This window comes from Ipomoea triloba, chromosome 3 (assembly GCF_003576645.1).
Source record: "Ipomoea triloba cultivar NCNSP0323 chromosome 3, ASM357664v1".
In the NCBI taxonomy this organism is placed as follows: Eukaryota; Viridiplantae; Streptophyta; class Magnoliopsida; order Solanales; family Convolvulaceae; genus Ipomoea; species Ipomoea triloba.
In genome coordinates this window covers 17,554,809-17,574,253 of record NC_044918.1, presented here as the reverse complement: position 1 = coordinate 17,574,253, position 19,445 = coordinate 17,554,809, and the positions used below count along the sequence as shown (strand labels likewise).

The 19,445-nt window shown below is 35.0% G+C and overlaps 4 protein-coding genes and 1 long non-coding RNA gene across 5 annotated transcripts in view; 3 read left to right on the top strand and 2 right to left on the bottom strand.

The window, feature by feature from the left end:
* The first annotated feature begins 358 nt into the window (after positions 1-358).
* On the top strand, positions 359-3,323 carry LOC116012995 (B3 domain-containing protein Os03g0212300-like). Its single transcript, XM_031252661.1, has 6 exons — positions 359-477; positions 1,013-1,130; positions 1,229-1,508; positions 2,437-2,571; positions 2,911-3,011; positions 3,127-3,323. Exons 1-6 carry the CDS (start codon positions 359-361, stop codon positions 3,274-3,276), a joined length of 903 nt encoding a protein of 300 aa, XP_031108521.1. The 3' UTR covers positions 3,277-3,323.
* Positions 3,324-5,536: 2,213 nt separating this feature from the next.
* LOC116013925 (B3 domain-containing protein Os03g0212300-like) lies at positions 5,537-7,306 on the top strand. Its single transcript, XM_031253893.1, has 5 exons — positions 5,537-5,633; positions 5,721-6,000; positions 6,088-6,222; positions 6,573-6,673; positions 6,787-7,306. The coding sequence occupies exons 1-5, from the start codon at positions 5,574-5,576 to the stop codon at positions 7,099-7,101; spliced, it is 891 nt and encodes a 296-aa protein (XP_031109753.1). The 5' UTR covers positions 5,537-5,573; the 3' UTR covers positions 7,102-7,306.
* A 72-nt stretch (positions 7,307-7,378) lies between these two features.
* LOC116013924 (bark storage protein A) lies at positions 7,379-9,213 on the bottom strand. The gene is made up of 5 exons (XM_031253892.1): positions 8,953-9,213; positions 8,620-8,687; positions 8,362-8,517; positions 7,956-8,213; positions 7,379-7,859 (listed from the first exon to the last, which is right to left on the bottom strand). Exons 1-5 carry the CDS (start codon positions 9,182-9,184, stop codon positions 7,524-7,526), a joined length of 1,050 nt encoding a protein of 349 aa, XP_031109752.1. The 5' UTR covers positions 9,185-9,213; the 3' UTR covers positions 7,379-7,523.
* On the top strand, positions 8,002-9,300 carry LOC116013926. Its single transcript, XR_004097309.1, has 2 exons — positions 8,002-8,141; positions 9,094-9,300. It is a non-coding gene; the product is annotated as an uncharacterized LOC116013926 (long non-coding RNA).
* A 6,037-nt stretch (positions 9,301-15,337) lies between these two features.
* LOC116013670 (transcription factor bHLH68-like) overlaps positions 15,338-19,445 on the bottom strand; it is a 5,670-nt gene continuing 1,562 nt past the window's right edge. Inside the window, exons 2-10 of the mRNA XM_031253556.1 lie at positions 19,319-19,401; positions 18,958-19,225; positions 18,666-18,743; positions 18,258-18,323; positions 17,743-17,808; positions 17,476-17,544; positions 16,807-16,854; positions 16,592-16,648; positions 15,338-15,801 (exon numbers count right to left, since the gene is read on the bottom strand). Coding sequence (XP_031109416.1) covers positions 15,661-15,801; positions 16,592-16,648; positions 16,807-16,854; positions 17,476-17,544; positions 17,743-17,808; positions 18,258-18,323; positions 18,666-18,743; positions 18,958-19,225; positions 19,319-19,401 — 876 coding nt within the window. The 3' untranslated portion in view covers positions 15,338-15,660. The remainder of the gene's footprint in view (positions 15,802-16,591; positions 16,649-16,806; positions 16,855-17,475; positions 17,545-17,742; positions 17,809-18,257; positions 18,324-18,665; positions 18,744-18,957; positions 19,226-19,318; positions 19,402-19,445) is intronic.

Genomic DNA, 19,445 nt, shown 5'->3' with positions numbered 1-19,445 from the left:
TTTGTAGTAAGGTGATAGCTTGTAACTTTTGTTATGCAATAGGTTGACTAGTTGAGTGATCAAATCATTTACTTTGAACAAGTTAATATAAGATGTCAATCAGACTAGTCCACTCAATTTTGGGCTAATCTTGTTGGGTTTATTGGTTCGTGCTTGTCAAGTTTAACAGTTGTTGTTTAACCATAAATCAATGTTGCTTTTCCAAAATCCAAAGATACTAAATCAAAAGCCACTAGGGGAATTATAATATTTTAATTTTATCTTTTCTGAGATGAAGTAACTGACGGTTGTGGAAGTGGGCCGGAGAAGGGCGGTGGCGGAAGGGAAGACAACGGAGGGGAAAGAAAAGAGGGCGGCAATGGTGAAGCGGAGATGTGGTGGAGGCGAGTACGAGCAAAGAGAAGACGGCGATGGGGAAGGGGAGCAAATGCCGAACCACCGGAGGCGGCGGCCGCCGGACAAAATACAAAACCTGAGGTAATGGAGATTTTAGAAAGAAAGAAGAGAACACACTGGTATTATTATTATTATTATTATTAATAAAAATGTAGAAAATGAAAACAGAGATGAGAATACAAGGACAGTAGCAGGTGGACATGGCGCCTCCATGTCCTGAGTCCAGAGAGAGAGAGAGAGAGAGAGAGAAAGCACGAAAACGGAAGCGTGGGCGTACTATCTTCGCAGTGCAGTGCAGAAGGAGCTCTAGCAGGTGTCCTATTTCTGGTAAGTTAGAATCAATTTCAATCCTTCCCTAAAACTGCAAGTCTGAGTTTTATGGCTAAATAGTTTGCATTCTCATTTATGGTAAAACAAAACGTTGCTGCATTGGTTGAGTGTTTAAAACAGAATAGGAGAGACCTCAATTCCTATATATCCTATCTATCCAATACCTCTCATCTCATCTCTCGCTGCTTTCTTCTCACTTTTCCCCCTGTTTCTATTCTATTCCATTTTCCCTCTCATTTCTGTTTCTATTCTACGCCATTTTCCCTCTCATTTCTACTTTACTTAGCTCAGTAGCTTTGAAATCCCCACTAGATTACAAGTTTCTCCTCTCGATCGTTACAATGGATCAAAAACTTCCACTCTTCTTCAGAGTAATGAACATTCAAGGCTCTGAAACCAAACTTGTATGCTGTTCTATCTCCATTTTCACTCTGTTTTCTTTCTATTTTTCAATAATCTGCTGCTCTAATGTGATTTTTTTTTTTCTAAACTTGGTGAACAGCACCTCCCACCCATGATCTCCAGGAAGCTTGTTGAACAAGGCCTAAAAGAAGTGTTGTTAACGAGCCAAAAGGGCATCTGGGAAGTTGAAATCCATAGCTTTGAAGGAAAGCTCTGGTTCACAAAGGGGTGGGATGATTTTGTCCTGAGACATGGCCTATCTAATATACATCTTATACTGTTTAAACACACTGGCAACTCCAGTTTTAAAGTCAAGGTGTTGGATTGGGTCTGTGGCTATGAGATAGATTTCAATGGAGACTCAAAAACTAAAAACAAGAGTAAGTATTAAGTAACCTTTATCAGTTTATCTACATATCTGTAACTGTTGCATGTTGGAAATTTATAGATAAATAAGGTTCATGACTTATAAAGCGATCTAATATTTTGTGATTATTTGGAGTTGTGGAGTATAAATAATCATATATAATGTTAAATGTTGGATAAGAATTTTTATCTTGTGATACAGGATGAATTTATCATTATTTATTTATTGGTAATTACCTAACTAATTGCACTATCTAATTCTGATGGTGGTATAATGCAGCAGTAATTGTTCTTATTGGCACACTAATAACCACTACTTGTACCTGATTGCTTTATTTATTTGTAATGCTGCAATCAATTCACCGCTAATTGTTTTAATTATTAGTAGTGCTGTAATAATTCTTTCTTTCTATTGCCTATATATGTGTGTGTGTGTGTGTGTGTGCGTGTGTGTGTGTGTTGTTTCTTCATTATGTTAACAGAGAGAGAGAGAGAGGCACAAATATATGTTGGTTCTGACAGAGAGAAGCACAGAATTATATTTTTGTTGCTTGAGTTGTAAAGTGAGGCACGAAATAAAAAGAAAGGAAAAAGAAAGAAAGCAACACAATTAGTACTGCTGTACTAAGAAGAAGAAGAAAGAAAATTCTTCTTGAATTCTTATCCCAATTGCCTTTGTGTGTATGCAGTGTTTCTTGTTAATACTGTAGTATTTAGTTATGAATTGGAATACTGTAGTTAACTGTTATGAATGGGATTATTATTAGGTTTGATTCCTTACAAGTAGATGAGTTACACTTGAATTAACTTTGCTTTATGATTTTTGATTCTACCTTTTACAAATACTTGTTTTGAATACGAATTACAATTTGGTTTGATCATAGCTGTAGTCATTTTGTAGTTTGGAATCTTGAAGTAAAAGATTAATGCCTGTTATTATAGGAGGAAAAACACAAGGAAAGAATGCAGAAGACATCAACAGAGTTTCTGTGAAACAGGAAGTGGACATAGATGAAGTGCCTTCCCCTGTGGAAATTCAGAAACATGATCATGCACATGACAAGGAGGACACTAAAAGTGAGTTGAATCTACTGTTGACAGTCCTTTTTCTTGGTAATACTGTAGTATATGGTTATGAACTGGATTGTTATTAGATTTGATTTCTCAGAAGTAGTGAATTACACTTGAAATACGTTTTGTTTTCTACATTAACAAATAAGGAGTACTTATTTTGAATCATGTTTTGTGAGCTGCTTTGATCAATTTTAACTTGTACGCACCAATTATGTTGATAGAATGAATTAAACTTCAAATCCTATATTTGTTATTTCAGAATGACATGCCATATTGGAATAAAATATTGTCAAATGAAGTCTTTGTTTATTGATTTGCTTTGCTTATTCCTTGCTTTGGTAGGAAAACAAAAAAGTAAGGTTGAGAATGTGTTTTCTACAGAACATCCACAATTTGTAACAAGTATAAAGCAATACAATGTTCGACGTAGATCTCCTTATATGGTAAGTTTTGAGTTCTGTTAACTTTTTCATCACTCTGTAAACTTCCCTAATTTTTTCATTACAAACTTCAGTTTTTGCTGGTTTGTTCCTTACCCTTCTAATGTTTGGATTTCAGCATATACCTGCTGACTTTTGTGTAGCTAATGACCTGTATAACAATGGAAGAATATGCCTGAAAGGTCCAAGTAGTGAACAAGAAGTTAGCCTTAAAGTTTGCAAAGGTGGGAGGACTATATATGCAATCATCACTAGGGGATGGTCCTGAGTTCATTGCAAGAAATGATCTGAAAGTAGGAGAGATTTGCATTTTCAAACTCCGTAGAACAGGAAGCAGTTCAAATGCTATTGTGTTTGATGTTGAAGTTCTTCGCAATCAACCTAGTGTAACAACCATTGTGTCAAAACTCAACATTTGACAAGAAGGGCAGTTAGAAGTAGTAGTTAGCAGTTAGGCAATTACACCTAGGTTATAAAGTTTCTCATTTAGAGGGATTCTTTCAAATGTTGACTGCATAATTGTAATATGCATGTGTTTGGTTACATTCAATCATTCATTACCCAAAACCACCCATGCCTATAGTTGGTTATAGTCATTTTAAAACTAGCTAAGGGAGTGTAAGCAACCTCTGCAACAGATAAGAATATTTTTTTTAGGGAAAATGGCATCTTTAGTCCCTGAGTTATAGGGGTAGTGTAGACTCAGTCCCTGAGTTATGGCCGTATGCGAGTTTAGTCCCTCAGTTATTCGCGAAGTGGCGAGTTTAGTCCCTGGCCATTAAATTTGACGAAAAAATTTAAAAATAATCAAAATTTGAGGGATAAAATAGGAAATTCACATTTTATTCTTCTTCTTATATCAAAACCACTTTTACAATATTATTTTTCACTTCTTAGCCTAATTATTTTCAAGATTCTTCAATTTTAAAAGCATTTTAATAACTTTCAAATGACTTGTTAGGAACCTGACTCTCGTATAACACACTTAAAACTTAGCACAAATAAAGAAATGCATGATCATTGTATTTAGGTGTATGAAACACACTATCCTAACAAGTTTTTATTTTTTTACTAAGCAACAAATGTAATAAAATTAAAAATTTTGAGATTTGATAGTGTGTAAAAAAATCTCAAAATTTTTAATTTTATTACATTTGTTGCTTAGTAAAAAAATAAAAACTTGTTAGGATAGTGTGTTTCATACACCTAAATACAATGATCATGCATTTCTTTATTTGTGCTAAGTTTTAAGTGTGTTATACGAGAGTCAGGTTCCTAACAAGTCATTTGAAAGTTATTAAAATGCTTTTAAAATTGAAGAATCTTGAAAATAATTAGGCTAAGAAGTGAAAAATAATATTGTAAAAGTGGTTTTGATATAAGAAGAAGAATAAAATGTGAATTTCCTATTTTATCCCTCAAATTTTGATTATTTTTAAATTTTTTCGTCAAATTTAATGGCCAGGGACTAAACTCGCCACTTCGCGAATAACTGAGGGACTAAACTCGCATACGGCCATAACTCAGGGACTGAGTCTACACTACCCCTATAACTCAGGGACTAAAGATGCCATTTTCCCTTTTTTTTTAATACTAAACTTTACAACTATATTCACGACTACATATGTGGAATGAAATTAATGGACAATACTTCAAACTTCAAATTTATTCACTGATCTAGGAATGAAATCAATGGACACTACTTCAAAGTGTGATTCTAAAACTTTGCAATCACCAATAAGACATGCAGTGTAAGATAAATCCACATTAAACCCCTTAAAGTTTACCACAATTTTTTTTTTTTGAAATCAGCATGAAGATACTATTAAATCAAAATCAAATCCCCAACCCCAACTCCACTACCGGAAATATTTTAATCTTAGGTTTTCTGAGATGAAGTAGCTGACGGTTGTGGAAGTGCGCCGGAGAAGGGCGGTGGCGGAAGGGAAGACAACGGAGGGGAAAGAAAAGAGGGCGGCAATGGTGAAGATGAGATTTTAGAGAGAGAAGGAAGAGAGAAGGAGGAGAGCTCAGAAAGGACAGTAGCAGGAGACATGGCGCCTCCATGTCCTGACTCCAGAGAGAGAGAGAGAGAGAGAGAAGATACGGTGAAATCATTTTTGATTTCTGAGGCAGAGGCAGGCATGAAGACAAAAGCTGGGAGAGATGAAAACGGAAATAGTCGGCGTACTATTTTCGGAGTGCAGAAGAAGGAGCTGTAGCAGGTTTCCTATTTCTGGTAAGTTAGAATCAATTTCAATCTTTCCGTAAAACTGCAAGTTTCAGGTTTTATGCGTACAAAATTTGCATTCTCATTTCTGGTAAAAAAAAAAAAACGTTTCTGCATTGGTTGTGTGTGTTGAAAAGAGAATAGGGAGAGAGACCTGAATTCCTATAAATCCTATCTATCAAATACCTCTTTTTGAAAACTTCTATCAAATACCTCTCATCTCCCCCTCTTTCTATTCTATATTTCTATGCCATTTCCCTCTCATTTCTGCTTTACTTAGCTCAGTAGCTTTGAAATCCCGACTAGATTACAACTTTCTCCTCTTCATCCTTACAATGGATCAAAAATTTCCATTCTTCAGAGTAATGAACGTTGCTGGGACTCAAACCAAACTTGTATGCTGTTCTATCTCCATTTTCACTCTGTTTTCTTTCTATTTTTCAAGAATCTGCTGCTCTAAACTGATTTTTTTTGGTGAACAGCACCTCCCACCCATTATCTCCAAGAAGCTTGTTGAACAGGACATAAAAGAAGTGTTGTTAACGAGCCAAAAGGGCACCTGGGAAGTTGAAATCCATAGCTTTGAAGGAAAGCACTGGTTCACAAATGGGTGGGAAGATTTTGTCCTGCAACATGGCCTATCTAATAGACATATTGTACTGTTTGAACACACTGGCGGCTCCAGTTTTAATGTCAGGGTGTTTGATTTTGCCTCTAGCTGTGAGGTAGATTTCAATGGAGAGTCAAAAACTAAAACTAAAAGTAAGTATTAAGTAACCTTTATCAGTTTATCTACATATCTGTAACTATTGCATGTTGGAAGTAAAAGATTAATGCTTGTTATTATAGGAGTAAGAACACAAGGAAAGAATGCAGAAGACAGCAGCAAAGTTTATGTGAAACTGGAGGAGGACATAGATGAAGTGCTTTCCCCTGTGAAAATTGAGAAACATGATCATGCATATGACAAGGAGGACACTAAAAGTGAGTTGAATCTACTGTTGACAGTCCTTTTTCTTGGTAATACTGTATATATGGTTGTGAACTGGATTGTTATTAGATTTGATTTCTCAGAAGTAGTGATTTACACTTGAAATTTACTTTGCTTTACGTTTTGTTTTCTACATTAACAAATACGGAGTACTTGTTTTGAATCATGTTTTGTGGGCTGCTTTGATCAATTTTAACTTGTATGCACCAATTATGTTGATAGAAGGAATTAAACTTCAAATCCTATATTTGTTATTTCAGAATGACATGTCATATTGGAATAAAATATTGTCAAATGAAGTCTTTGTTTATTGATTTGCTTTGCTTACCCCTTGCTTTGGTAGGAAAACGTAAAAGTGAGTTTGTGAATGTGTCTTCTACGGGACATCCACAATTTGTAACAAGTATAAAGCAATACAATGTCCGACGTAGATCTCCTTATATGGTAAGTTTTGAGTTCTGTTAACTTCTGTAAACTTCCCTAATTTTTTCATTACAAACTTTAGTTATTTGCTTGTTTGTTCTTAACTTCTTACCCTTCTAATGTTTGGGTTTCAGCATATACCTGCCGACTTTTGTGTAGCTAATGGCCTGTATAACAATGGAAGAATATGCCTGAAAGGTCCAAGTAGTAAACAAGAAGTTAGCCTGAAAATTTGCAAAGGTGGGAGGACTATATATGCAGTCATTACTAGGGGATGGTCTGACTTCATTGCACGCAATGATCTGAAAGTAGGAGACATTTGCACCTTCAAACTCCGTAGCACAGGAAGCAGTTCAAATGCTGTTGTGTTTGATGTTGAAGTTCTTTGCAAATCAACCTCATGTGACAACCCTTGTGTCAAAACACAGGATGACGAGAAGGACAGTTAGAAGTAGTTAGCAGTTAGGCAATTCTGTTAGCTACTTAAACCTTCCTAGCTCTTGAGAATGGGTTGTTGAATCAATTACAGATTTATTTTACTCTCTTTCATCTTCTACTTCCCTTCAAGCAGAACCATTACACCTAGGTTATAAAGTTTCTCATTTAGAGGGATTCTTTATAATGTTCATCTATATATATACGAAGTTTAAATTCTAGATGTTTTTTGTTGAACTGTTTTAAAATACCACACTTTGGACAAGAAACTCTACAAGTAGGCCATTATGATTTGAGTTGGGAAATCTTACCCATTATTGAAATTGTTGATATAAGGTTACATTATTCAAATCATAGAATTTTGGATATTACACATATACATTGGTGATACAGTGACATATGGAACTACACTGTTGCAGGACTTGAACATTGGGAATTATGGAATCAAGGAAATGAATCCTAGCAGAACATCAGCTGCATTCTGAGCTGCCAATGGGGTAAACAAGGCTGCTTCATTGGATTCAGCGGAGCCTCCGCCAGCTAGATCAGACAGTGCTCTTATCGCGATAAATGGCACTCTTTGCTGCGAGCAAACAAGCGCGACTGCAGCGGTTTCCATGTCGATAGGAGTGGCATTGAATGCAGAATGCAAGAAGTCGCGGTAAGCGCTGTTGTCCACGAAGACACTGGCACTGACCCCTCTCTTTACCCTCACCACTTTCGGTGCTCTTTCTAAGCAGGTAGAGTTTACACAACCCTCTAGCTTCATATTCTGTGAAAGTGTGAATTGAAGTACAGAAACTTATATGGTCTATTTATTGCCAAAACCAAATATACAGATAATTATTTTATGGGAAAATGGGATAACCTCAAGTTTCTTGGCAAGGGAGAAGTAGGGTTCATTGACTGGTGTCCAAAATGCATGCTGTCTGATCTCAGGATATCCATCAATGGGAAAGATCTCTTCTGGTTGGTACCAGACATTGTTCAAAAGGTTACCTGAACCTGAAGACACCTTTGCTGTATTTGCAGTGTCATATTTGGAGAAATTAAGGTACCCAATCTCTCTAGTATAGTCTCCATTGGATTCCAAGGCTAGTTCATCATTTGGTCCATCCCCAAACCTCTGAACACATATGAAAGAACACATAAATATATAGGAGTTTTAATCAACATGGCATTCAAGATTCCTGTTTTTCTTCTTCTGATTGTTGAGTTTATGTTTTCTTTGAAACAACTTTAGGAATCAAGAAGGGCTGTGAGTGTATTATGACCTGCCAATTCCAGAGGCCTGTGTGAGCCCAAAACTGGGGAATGGTCACATCTCCAATCTGGAGTTGTGGATTTGCATTTCCTGATATTCCATAGTGAAGAACTCCTTCAACCTTAAAGAAACTTAGCAGCAACTGTGTAGCAATACCTGAATTAAGCTACAAGGCAAAATTTCCACAGATTAGAGTATACTAACAATTCTGAAATTACCCAAACAAGTCATAACTGGGAAAATACATAAACTGAGTTTTTCAACATACCATTCCCAGTCCTGACATCACAACTATAACCTTCTTATTCTTGAGACTTGCAATCCGAAATCTCCTTCCTGCCATAACAATGTGCCCAATTTAAGTCCTTAAAAAATAAAAGAAAGTAGCATAGGACTCAAATTTGAAGCCTATACATCACGGGAATTCGAAAAATAGGTAAGTATGTGTTCTGTTATCATGATATAACTTAATATTGGACTCCCGTTTACTTGGTTGCCCGTCGAGGGGAGTGTTGAGAGAGTCCCAATAGTTTATTACCCATTACATATATTGAGAATATGAAATCATAAGCAATATATAATAGAGGGAAGATTATATTACCAGCAAAATCCAAGAAGGGAATGGTGGGATCAGAAACAAAGCTTGGAGATTGGAGGAGAGGGTTCATCTCAAAGCTGTTAGGCACCACTATACCCAAGAATGGCCCCTTTTTATTTACAGCTTTGATCTTGTTCATCACAGATGGAGAAACTGCACCATATCCCACACTCACTTCAAGAACAAGAAGAAGCCATCCTAGCAGCACAGCAGTTCTCATGAGTCCATGCATCATCTGGCTAGCTTATTGGAACAAAAACTTTGTAAAGAGGGAGAGAAAAGTTGAAGTATTTATCTTGTATGTTCTTCTTGAAGCTCTACATATATAATCTAAGGGGGTGTGTTTCATCATTTGGATTTGTTTAGACTTTTAAAAACTTCCATTTGGATTTGTTTAGACTTTTAAAAATTTTAAGGACTTTAAAAATGGTGGTATTGGATCTAGACTTTTAAAGAGTCTTTGGGTATCCGATTAAAACTTTTACAACATTTTTAAAAATCTATTGGTATGTAAAAAGTTATTGACCTTTATAGACAACCGTCATATTATTGACTTTACTTTTTCTTCTTTAATATATAGTTACGGTGTGTTTGGAAACCAGAATAATGACTTTTGGAAAATGTTTTCAGGAAAATGAATTATTTTCCATAAAACATTTTCATTTCTAGTGTTTGGTTACATTCTAGAAAAAATGTCTTGGTGTGTTTGGTTCATTTTTATGAAAATGAGCATAAAAGAAAAGGGCCAAATACCCTAAACTTTATCCGGTAAACTCCAAAGACAAAATTAGCTACCGTTGCCGGTTGCCTTCTACCAGAGATGAAATGTGACCGATTGGTTGCCTTCTCATCTGGTCACCCAGGAGCTTTTTCTCTGCCTGGAAAATGACTTCCTCCAAAACAAGGGAAAGTCATTTTTAAAAAATTAACTTTATTTTTCTTTGATTGGAAATCAATTTCCATTACTTTAGTATTTTCTTCCTTGCCAAAACAGAAAATCCAACAGAAATCATTTTCCAGATTTCCAAACACACCCTTAATCGAAATTCATTTTTAAGACCCCAAACTTCTAAATTTTCTCTGCAAATTAACTATGTAGATACATGAATAAACAATAGATGCATGTGAATCTGAATTTTATTAGGATACGAAATGAGAAAAGTCAATAGGCATGCAAAAACATCTTTGAGTTTTGATTGATTTGGACTTTATATAAATATATTGTAACTTGCTATTGTATATATATGAACTTTAATTCCTGGACAATGACTCATCTCAATTGACTAATCAAAATTTGATCTTATGACGGCATAAGTTTTTAAAAAATGGAATCAAGAAATCTTCAAAAATATTTTTCTAACATGGTTTTGGCCCATAGACAGTCTTCTTCCTCCCCCATACGCGATCCCAGCTTTGTGTGGCACGCCATATTCAAACCCCTTCATTTTGTTTCTGGTAATTGAATAATATATTTTATCTCAACTAAAAGTCTAAATTGATAATTGAATTGTGAATTTATTTCAAACACCTTAATATAACATGCAAACCATGTTTTGTTAGAATCTTCAATTAATTGGCCACTATTTGTTCAAAATTAAGTTCATTAATTTATGTACTTTTAATTTTGGCATATGTTGGACCAAAGAGACTTTTTTTTTTTGAAAAGACCAAAGAGACTTAGTACTATTAAAAGTTTATAAAATAGTGTTTGAAATAAAAGAGGATTATTAAATTGATGAGGGATTGCTTGTGGCTGAAATTGAAGAGGCAAAGTCCATCCAGGTTGTTGGTTTCACAATTATCTCAACATACATGTGGACATTAAGAGCTGTCTATTAATTATACATGCAAAAATGAGTTGATTAAAATTAATGCACAACACATTGTATGTGGCCATGTGGGTTTATGCATCAAGGGGCAAAGATGTCAAGAAACACTATATATTGGGACTGTGTAAGAAGAGATAAACCGAAGTTTAAAAGGTGATTTATTCAGAATATGTTTTTTAGCAAGTTACGGGGAGAAACTTCAAGGGATAGAAATGAGTACTATCAGGAATAGCTACTTTAGTCGAGATGAAAATTTGTATACGATTTGTGTAACCAATGAGTTGTTTTACAAAGTTAATGTTTTAAAAAATCGAAGGTTGATTTGTAGCGAAAAGTTCGGGCGTGGCTCGCAGCCTGTGGCATTGAGGGAAAGTCACAGCATCAAACTCTAATGGTGGGGTAATAGAGTGGATAATACTCAAAAAAGAAAATATTTGCAATATGAATTTTTTTAAATGGAAAATATGAATTGTATAGCGTCATTTCCATTTTTGGTCCTACTGTTATTGGGGCATTGCCAATTTTAGTCCACTTCATTAATTTTTGCCACATTGCGGCCAGTCTTATTTAGTCCTAGCCACTTTTAGTCCACCGTTAAAATTTTCGTCAAATTGCCGTCCAAAATAGGGGTATTTTTGGTCTTTGCATGCTTTGGTCATCTCCTTGACCCTTTGCAGTGGTTTTCCTTACACATTTTCATCCATTGAAGAGGTCTGGTGAAAGCCATGTGAGCCACATTACAAAGCCATGGCTTTCGCCGGACCTCTTTATTGGATGAAAATCTGTAAGGAAAACCACTACAAAGTGTAAAGGAGATGATCAATGTATGAAAAGTTCAAAATACCCCTGATTTGGACGGTTATTTGACGAAAATTTTAACGGTGGACTAAAAGTGGCAAGGACTAAATAAGACTGGCCGCAATGTGGAAAAAATTAATGAAGTTGATTAAAATTGGCAATGCCCCAATAACAGTAGGATCAAAAATGGAAATGACTCAATTGTATAAGAATATATTTAATGTAATAAATTAAAACATTGAGGGGCCAAGAAGGGATGGGGCTTTTCAATTTCTTTTGGCCCAAAATCAGCAGCCCATTGTGGTTTAATTCCAAGGGTGGCTTCACAGTTTGAGTTGGAGTAGCAGTTTGAGCATTTGAAGAGTGATGAGTGGTTGGATGATTTTGATCTTCTGAGAATATAATGTTTAGACAAAAGGATCAAATAGGCCCATGTACTACCATTGATTGTTCATCTAGCACCATGAATTAAAATATGATCCATCTAGGCCATTATACTCTTAATAATTTTTCATCTAGCATTTTTAGCCTATTTCTAACAAGTTACCCATCTAATTTGATGACATGGAAAAATAAAATTAGAAAAAATGATGACATGTTATTTATGTGGATGTTTTGGATGATTTTACCCTATTTCATTAATGAAGAAAATGATTTCTTGCAAAGAAATATGGTACAAATCAAAGTTGTTATATAATGTTTTAACTACAGTGTACTGCACTACTGTGTATGTATAGTGGGATATTCAAAATTGTTCGGGAATGAAATTCCATGAAAATCGATATATGAAAATTAAATATAATAACTTAAGATATTGTATTGGGTAAATTTTATTATTTTTTTAAAAAATAATTTAATTTTCATATATCGATTTTAATGGAATCTCATTGTTGAACGACATTGAATAGCCCGCTATACATACACAGTACACTGTAGTTGAAACTTTATATAGCAACTTTGATCTCTGCCCTATTTCATTGCAGGAAATCATCCAAAAATACAATATCTTGAGTTATTCAATTATCCAAAAATCCAAAAATATTAATTTATTTTTAAAATAAAACAAAATTTACCCAATACAATTTCTTAAGTTATTATAAAAATAATTTAATTTTCATATATCGATTTCCATGAAATCTCATTGCCGAACGATAGTGAATACCCCGCTATACATACATTGTAGTTAAAACTTGAACTAATATCATTTTTGGTCCCACGACTTTTGAGGTCTTATCACTTTTGGTGCACAACTTTAAATTTTTTCAATTTTGGTACCTAACTTTGTTATTTTTATCAGTTTTGGTCCTTCCGGCCAAATTGATGGCAAAATGTTGCAGAATTTTATATTTTAAGGACAAAATCATTATCCCAAAGAAAGATCTTCAATATCTAAACAAAAGAAAAATCATATTAAGAGAAAAATAAGGATTTGTCAATCGTTGATGCTATAAATCTCATAGATCTCTATCTAGTTTCTGTCTGTCTTCCCCATTATTTGCGCCGATAGAACACCTATAAAAATGATTTTACAGTGATTTTTTTTAGATAATGAAGACGTTTCATTGAGATGACGATTTTACCCTTAAAATATAAAATTCGACAACATTTCACCGTCAATTTGGCCGGAAGGACCAAAACTGATAAAAATTATAAAGTTAGGGACCAAAATTGAAAAAATTTAAAGTTGTGCACCAAAATTGATAAAACTCAAAAGTCGTGGGACCAAAAGTGATATTAATTCTTAAAACTTTATATAGCAATTTTGATTTCTACCCTATTTCATTGCAAGAATAAGGTAGAAATCATCCAAAACATCCACATAAATAACATGTCATTATTTTTTCTAATTTTATTTTTCCATGTCATCAAATTAGATGGGTAACTTGTTAGAAATAGGCTAAAAATGCTAGATGAAAAATTATTAAGAGTATAATGGCCTAGATGGACCATATTTTAGTTCATGGTGCTAGATGAACAATCAATGGTAGTACATGGGCCTATTTGACCCTTTTGCCTAATGTTTATTTATTATTTATGAATTAATTTTATTATTTATAAGTTACTCCAACCGTCTCATTTTATGTGTTTGGTTCAATTAATGAGGCTTAACTGAAGTTATTTTTAATTTATTTTTTTTATAACATTAAGTTTGGTATTAATATATAAAATTTATAAATTTAGAAACTACATTAAAAGTAATATTAAAAATAATTAAAAAATTACTAAAGAAAATAAGAAAAAAAAGTTTGTTTGACTAGTACGTGAATAATAACCATGATAGGTAAAATGGAATAATGAAGTAATTACGTAATAATATTATGTCAAAATGATTTAAAAAAAGTAAATTCATGAAATATTATCTAGGAGTTGTCATCCCCAAGAATTGTTGTACAGTATTTGTTTGCAATAGTAGAATGGTTTTCAAGTTTAATAACAGAATGATGATCGTAAGCGGATAGCGTTACATGTATCAAAATTTTTGTATTAACTTTAACTTTACTTGATTTGGGTTTATTTGATTAGTTTGATGAAAAAAATTTAACTATGATAAATTAATATAGCGAAAAAGGGTCAAATAAGCCCATAAACATTACCTGAAAAATCAATTAGGCCCCTAAACATTTAAGGTGTGTTTGGTTGACATGTTTTGGTATAAGGTATGGGTATCAAAGTGATTGTTATTCTTTGACAGGGTTTAGAATACTACCATAGGTTTGGAATACCAATTAATTGAAAAACCCATACCATTATTCAATAAGGGTTTCATTTCCCTTCCTCATTTCTTCCCCAACTATTAATAATCATTCCCATTCCACCCTACTACCAAACATGAAAATTACTTTCATAAAAACTCATTACCCTTACCAAGTATTTGATACACATACCGATTCCGATTCCCATGTGCGAACCAATCAAACACACCCTTAAAAAGTGTAATTAGGCCCTTTAAGGCTTTAACATGTTAAATTTGGACAAAGATGTCCAAAAACTGGTAAATGACCTACTATTGCAGGTCATTTATTGTTCTGAGGAAAATCCGTCGATCGGCAACGGCAAAACCGTCGTCGGTCACCATACTCCAGCAATTGGTCGCCTTCCGCCATGAAAGGCGGTGGAAGGTGACCAAATCTTTGATAGAATACTAGGTATTGGCCTAATTTTTGGACCATGGTTCACAATGCAATATGAACCCTTGTTCATGTTATAACAATTGCCTAAGAATTAAAAGTTGAGACAAAAATGGTCCCTCCATAGCACATTCTCATGAAAACCACTTCCCAAGAGAGAACTATAAATAAATTAGAGTCGTCCAACCATAAAATTTTAATAAATTTGAAGCAATTAGAGAGAGAAAAAAAATAAGTGGCATATTTGTAAATAGATATTACCCAACAATTATATATATCTCATTTTTTCATAACAATCTTATTTTCTCTAATTCGAGTCCTTGTGTTATTGTTGTATGATGGCTAATTGGGATAAATTTTCTCGTGTTGAATGCACAAAACTAAATGAAGATGCAAGTTATACTCATTAGAACGTTCACCATATCTCATAACTATATTAGGTTAGGTACTTGGGCCTTTTCTAAAATTTGAAGATTTTGTGAATTGAAGTTCTTAATATTAAACTAGATGAGTTTGCAACTAATCTTAATAATATTTTCATTAATAATACTGCAAAATATATGGTGCATGCATGCACGGGTGCATACATAATATATATTTATATTGTACCAGCTAGCTAGCTAGGAATTGAAATAGAAGCAATAGAAAGTGAGGATAGGATAGGATAGTGATCTTAATGAGTTGTGAAACATCGGAATTAATAATAATGTGAAAGGGAGACACATAATAATAATTATACATAATTAATACAGCACAGCACACCTAAAATTATCGGAACGTACTAAGAATGTATAGCATCATGAGCAATCAGCCTTGGAATCTTAGCAGAATGACTGCTCATGATGTTATAGCTGCATTTATCTTTAATTTCTCTATTAGCTAATTCCCTAGTAGTTAATAATAATTTTTAGTGTGCTGTGCGCAAAGTAACCACATTATTATACTCTTAATTAATTTCATGATCGGAAACCTCCTCCGAAAGCCGCCGGAGCCCAATAGTCGGCGCCGTTGTCACTCCCCACTTGAAGCGTGCATGATATCGGCACAAGACACAACCCCCTACTCCTCAAATCCTTCTTTGCTTCTTCATCACCATCCTATCATTATTATTAATATAATCAATTATATATACATAATTGCAGTAAGCGCTAGACGCGGGTCGGGCGGTAGAGGAGCGCCTAGGCGGCCTAGGTAGGCACCTATGCGGTTAATAGGTGTATATATGTCATTATATATATAGAGTAGAGTTTAGGGGCCACGCCTTCCCGTGCGGTCGGTGCGATTTACACCACTCAATGTTAAGAAATGCACCGCACAAATATGTACTATTAGGTACACATCACCAAAAAACACACCACTAGGTATAAAAAAAATACACCACACAGTGTTCAGAAATGCACAATTAGAAACATGGGAGTTATGAGGTGGTTTTATGCATTTTCATTGTGGTGCGTTTCTTAACATTGAGTGGTGCATTTCTTAACATTGAATGGTGTAAACAACACCGACCGCACGGGAAGACGCGTCCATATTTTGAATAGAAATATATATATATATATATGTGTGTGTGTGTGTGTGGGTGTGTGTGTGTGTGTGTATGTGTGTGCGCGCGCGCGCGTATGTATGTATGTATAATGTAATTAGCAAGGTTGAGGCAACTGAATTAACTTGGTTAACTCGATCGAAATGGATGAGTTAACCCAGTCGAGTTAAGTGCTAGGCGGTCAAGTCGGCTAAATTAAGCGTTAGGTGGCCGGTTGCCTAACAGGAAAATCTCCACGATCTAGGGGCACCTAAACTAATTTTTGCAACAGTGATTATATATATTGTTGTCTATTTTTGTTGGTAGGAATTTTAAAACTTTAATTTAAGTTAATAATAATGTACCTGCGGCTGATGATGATCAGAAGTTCCTTTCCTCTTCATACAGTTGTCATTTAAGAGCTATAAGACATGAGAAAACAGATTTTCAATTATGACACTATAGAATATGTATTTAATTGTTTTGTTTTATTAAAAGCAACTTTTCATGCCTAAAACCTATTGTGGCATATATCCATGAATGTTCATGGTAGGTAATAGATCCAATAAAGCTATCATACCTGACCAGGGTCTTCAGGGAATAAACAATTCCTCTCTGCTTGCACAAACTGAAAACAAAACACAATAATCATTAATCCATAAATGCAACAACATTGTTGTCTTTTTTATTTCCTGTACTTCCCACACCATCATCATATGCTCTACAGCTAAATATACAACAGTGTCCCCACCCCACCCCTCCCCCTCTTCCTCACCTCACTATCCCTCATACCCACTAATTCATATTTTGGGTAAACTTCTCCTTATGACCCTAGTACCCTAGTCAACAAAATACTATGCACACAAAAATAAATCAGTTTAGGTTGTACATAATTGACTAGCTTAAACCAAGAAGGCCAATATGTCACTTTTACTGGTAGTGAAATTTAGAATTTTATGGTTACCAAGCCAACAACTTGACCAACTTAGTTGAGGTTGATTCACCAAGACCACCGATTATGGTGATACGCTAGGCGGTCGGCTAGTGCTTAGTGCCTAGGCGCCGATTAATCAGTGCCTAGGCGGGATTTTACAACACTGGCTGTAAGAACAAATTTTATCTGTACAACATCTAGTACAACCCAAATAACATATATACATTATTGTATCCGATACAAAAAGATACCGATCTGGTGTCGATTAGCACCTCGGAAGATTCTTCGTAAGTGTAAAAGTTAAAAATTACTTACTGACTGTTGTTGTTGTTGATGTCTCATGTTATTTCCTGATCCATTGCCCAAGTAGGGCAAGCTAAGGGCCTGCAGCACAATTCAAGGGGGGAAATGCATATAAGATAAGGAAAAAGTAATATGTGTTTTCAACAATAACTAAAAAAGGATGTCTGAAAACTGGGGCTTAACTATTTATGTATGTATATATGTACCATCATATTATGCTACATATATATATGCATTGTAGTTTGAAACCTAGATTTATATATGATGAAGAAACATCACCTCAATCTGGCTTTGAAGGAATCTAATGTACCCAATAGCTTCTAACAAGACAGAAGCAGTGTCAGTCTGCAAAATTCAAAACCCAAAAACAAAAAAAGTTAACTCAAACTGCCTCTTCATTTTAAGTGTATTAATTAAAGGAAAATAAATTAAATGTGCCATGAAAAAACTCTATCAAAAAGATAAAGAAGCAGACAGAGAAATGTCATCCTCTTTTTGAGACTTCCTTTCTTCTCTTTCTCCTTTATAAAGAAAAAGATTCATCATTTATAACCCAATCATGATTAAGTGGTAAATCTGGGCAATTAGTGTAGTTAATTAGTTGGTTATTAGTGTTGGGCGGCTCGAAGAGTTGAGTCAGTATCCTAGTATCCTGCCATCGAAACCTGTTCTGTTACGCAAGTATAAGGAAATAAAGTTGAGCTTTCCTTACTAGCTATAACTGTACTTTTGGTGTAATGGTAAGTGTTTGATCTGACAATTGGTATCGGAGCAGTTAGGTACAGGTTAATTACCTTCCCAAATGGAGAAACTAGTTGGTGAAGGGCAGTAATTCTATCTCCCAATTTTTCCTTCCTCACCTGTTAAGTTAATAAACGTATATATATATTACAATCAAAAGGAAGGAATTAAGGATGGCATAATTGTGTGGATGAAAAGAGGGAGAGAGAGAGAGATAATGACATGAGAGAATAACATGCAAGAGAATCGCCATGCTTGAAAGAGAGGACAACCAAGAAAGACAATAGTAAAATGACAAGAAATGAAAGAAATAGATTCACATACATATATATATATACTGCTAACAAACCTTAACCCAAAAGATAAGTTAATAGCGAGATCTACTTTTGTACCAACTTTTATTTTCATTCTTATTGGACCGACTTAAAGTAAAAATATTATAACTTTACAGTGTCAATTACCTTGAAGGTGGATTGAGTTGAAGAAGGTTGAATCCTAGCCTTCTTAGTAGGTGCCCCACCAGTAGCAGTACTGTTACACTTTACAAAACAAATGAAAAACACACATTAATCTTGACATGGCTAATTGACTTCAAAATAATAACATTAATCTTTCCATGATATTCTAAACCCTAGTAATGGTAAGTAATTCTAAGGAGAAAAAAAATAGATATACAGTAAGTACATGCAAGTAGAAAATATGTTCAGAAATAATAAATTTTGTAAGTCCAAATAATTGTAAGAAATTTGATACCTCGGAAGAGTGATCTGGGGGAGGATGTCTAGCATCGGACTTGTTAGAGAAATCCAACATGTTATTACTACTTAAGGAAGTGACGCAAGACTTGGCTGGAAATTCCGCGTTTCCGGCATGGGCGCCGCCGTAGACGTAGGTGTTTGTTGGGTTTTCTTGTTTTACGTCGTAAACCAGAGCGGCGGTGGCGGCGGAGGCGGAGGCGTGGCTAAGTAGCTGCTGCATACCGCTCAGTCCGGATTTGTCTTCTTCACCCACCAACCCTCCCCTATATACATGCACATATATTGGTAAAAAAAAAAATAAATTAGTCTGGCGTAAGCTGAGAAACTTAATAAACTTTGTGAAAGATCAGACTTACAGGAGAAGCTGGCTCCATGACTCTGGGAGTTGGTGTTCGTGGTGGCTGTTATTCGTCCACGAGGAGGCGGATAAGGGCGGGAGGGGAGGGGCGGGGGGGGCCGGGGGGGGGGGAGGGGAGGGGGGGG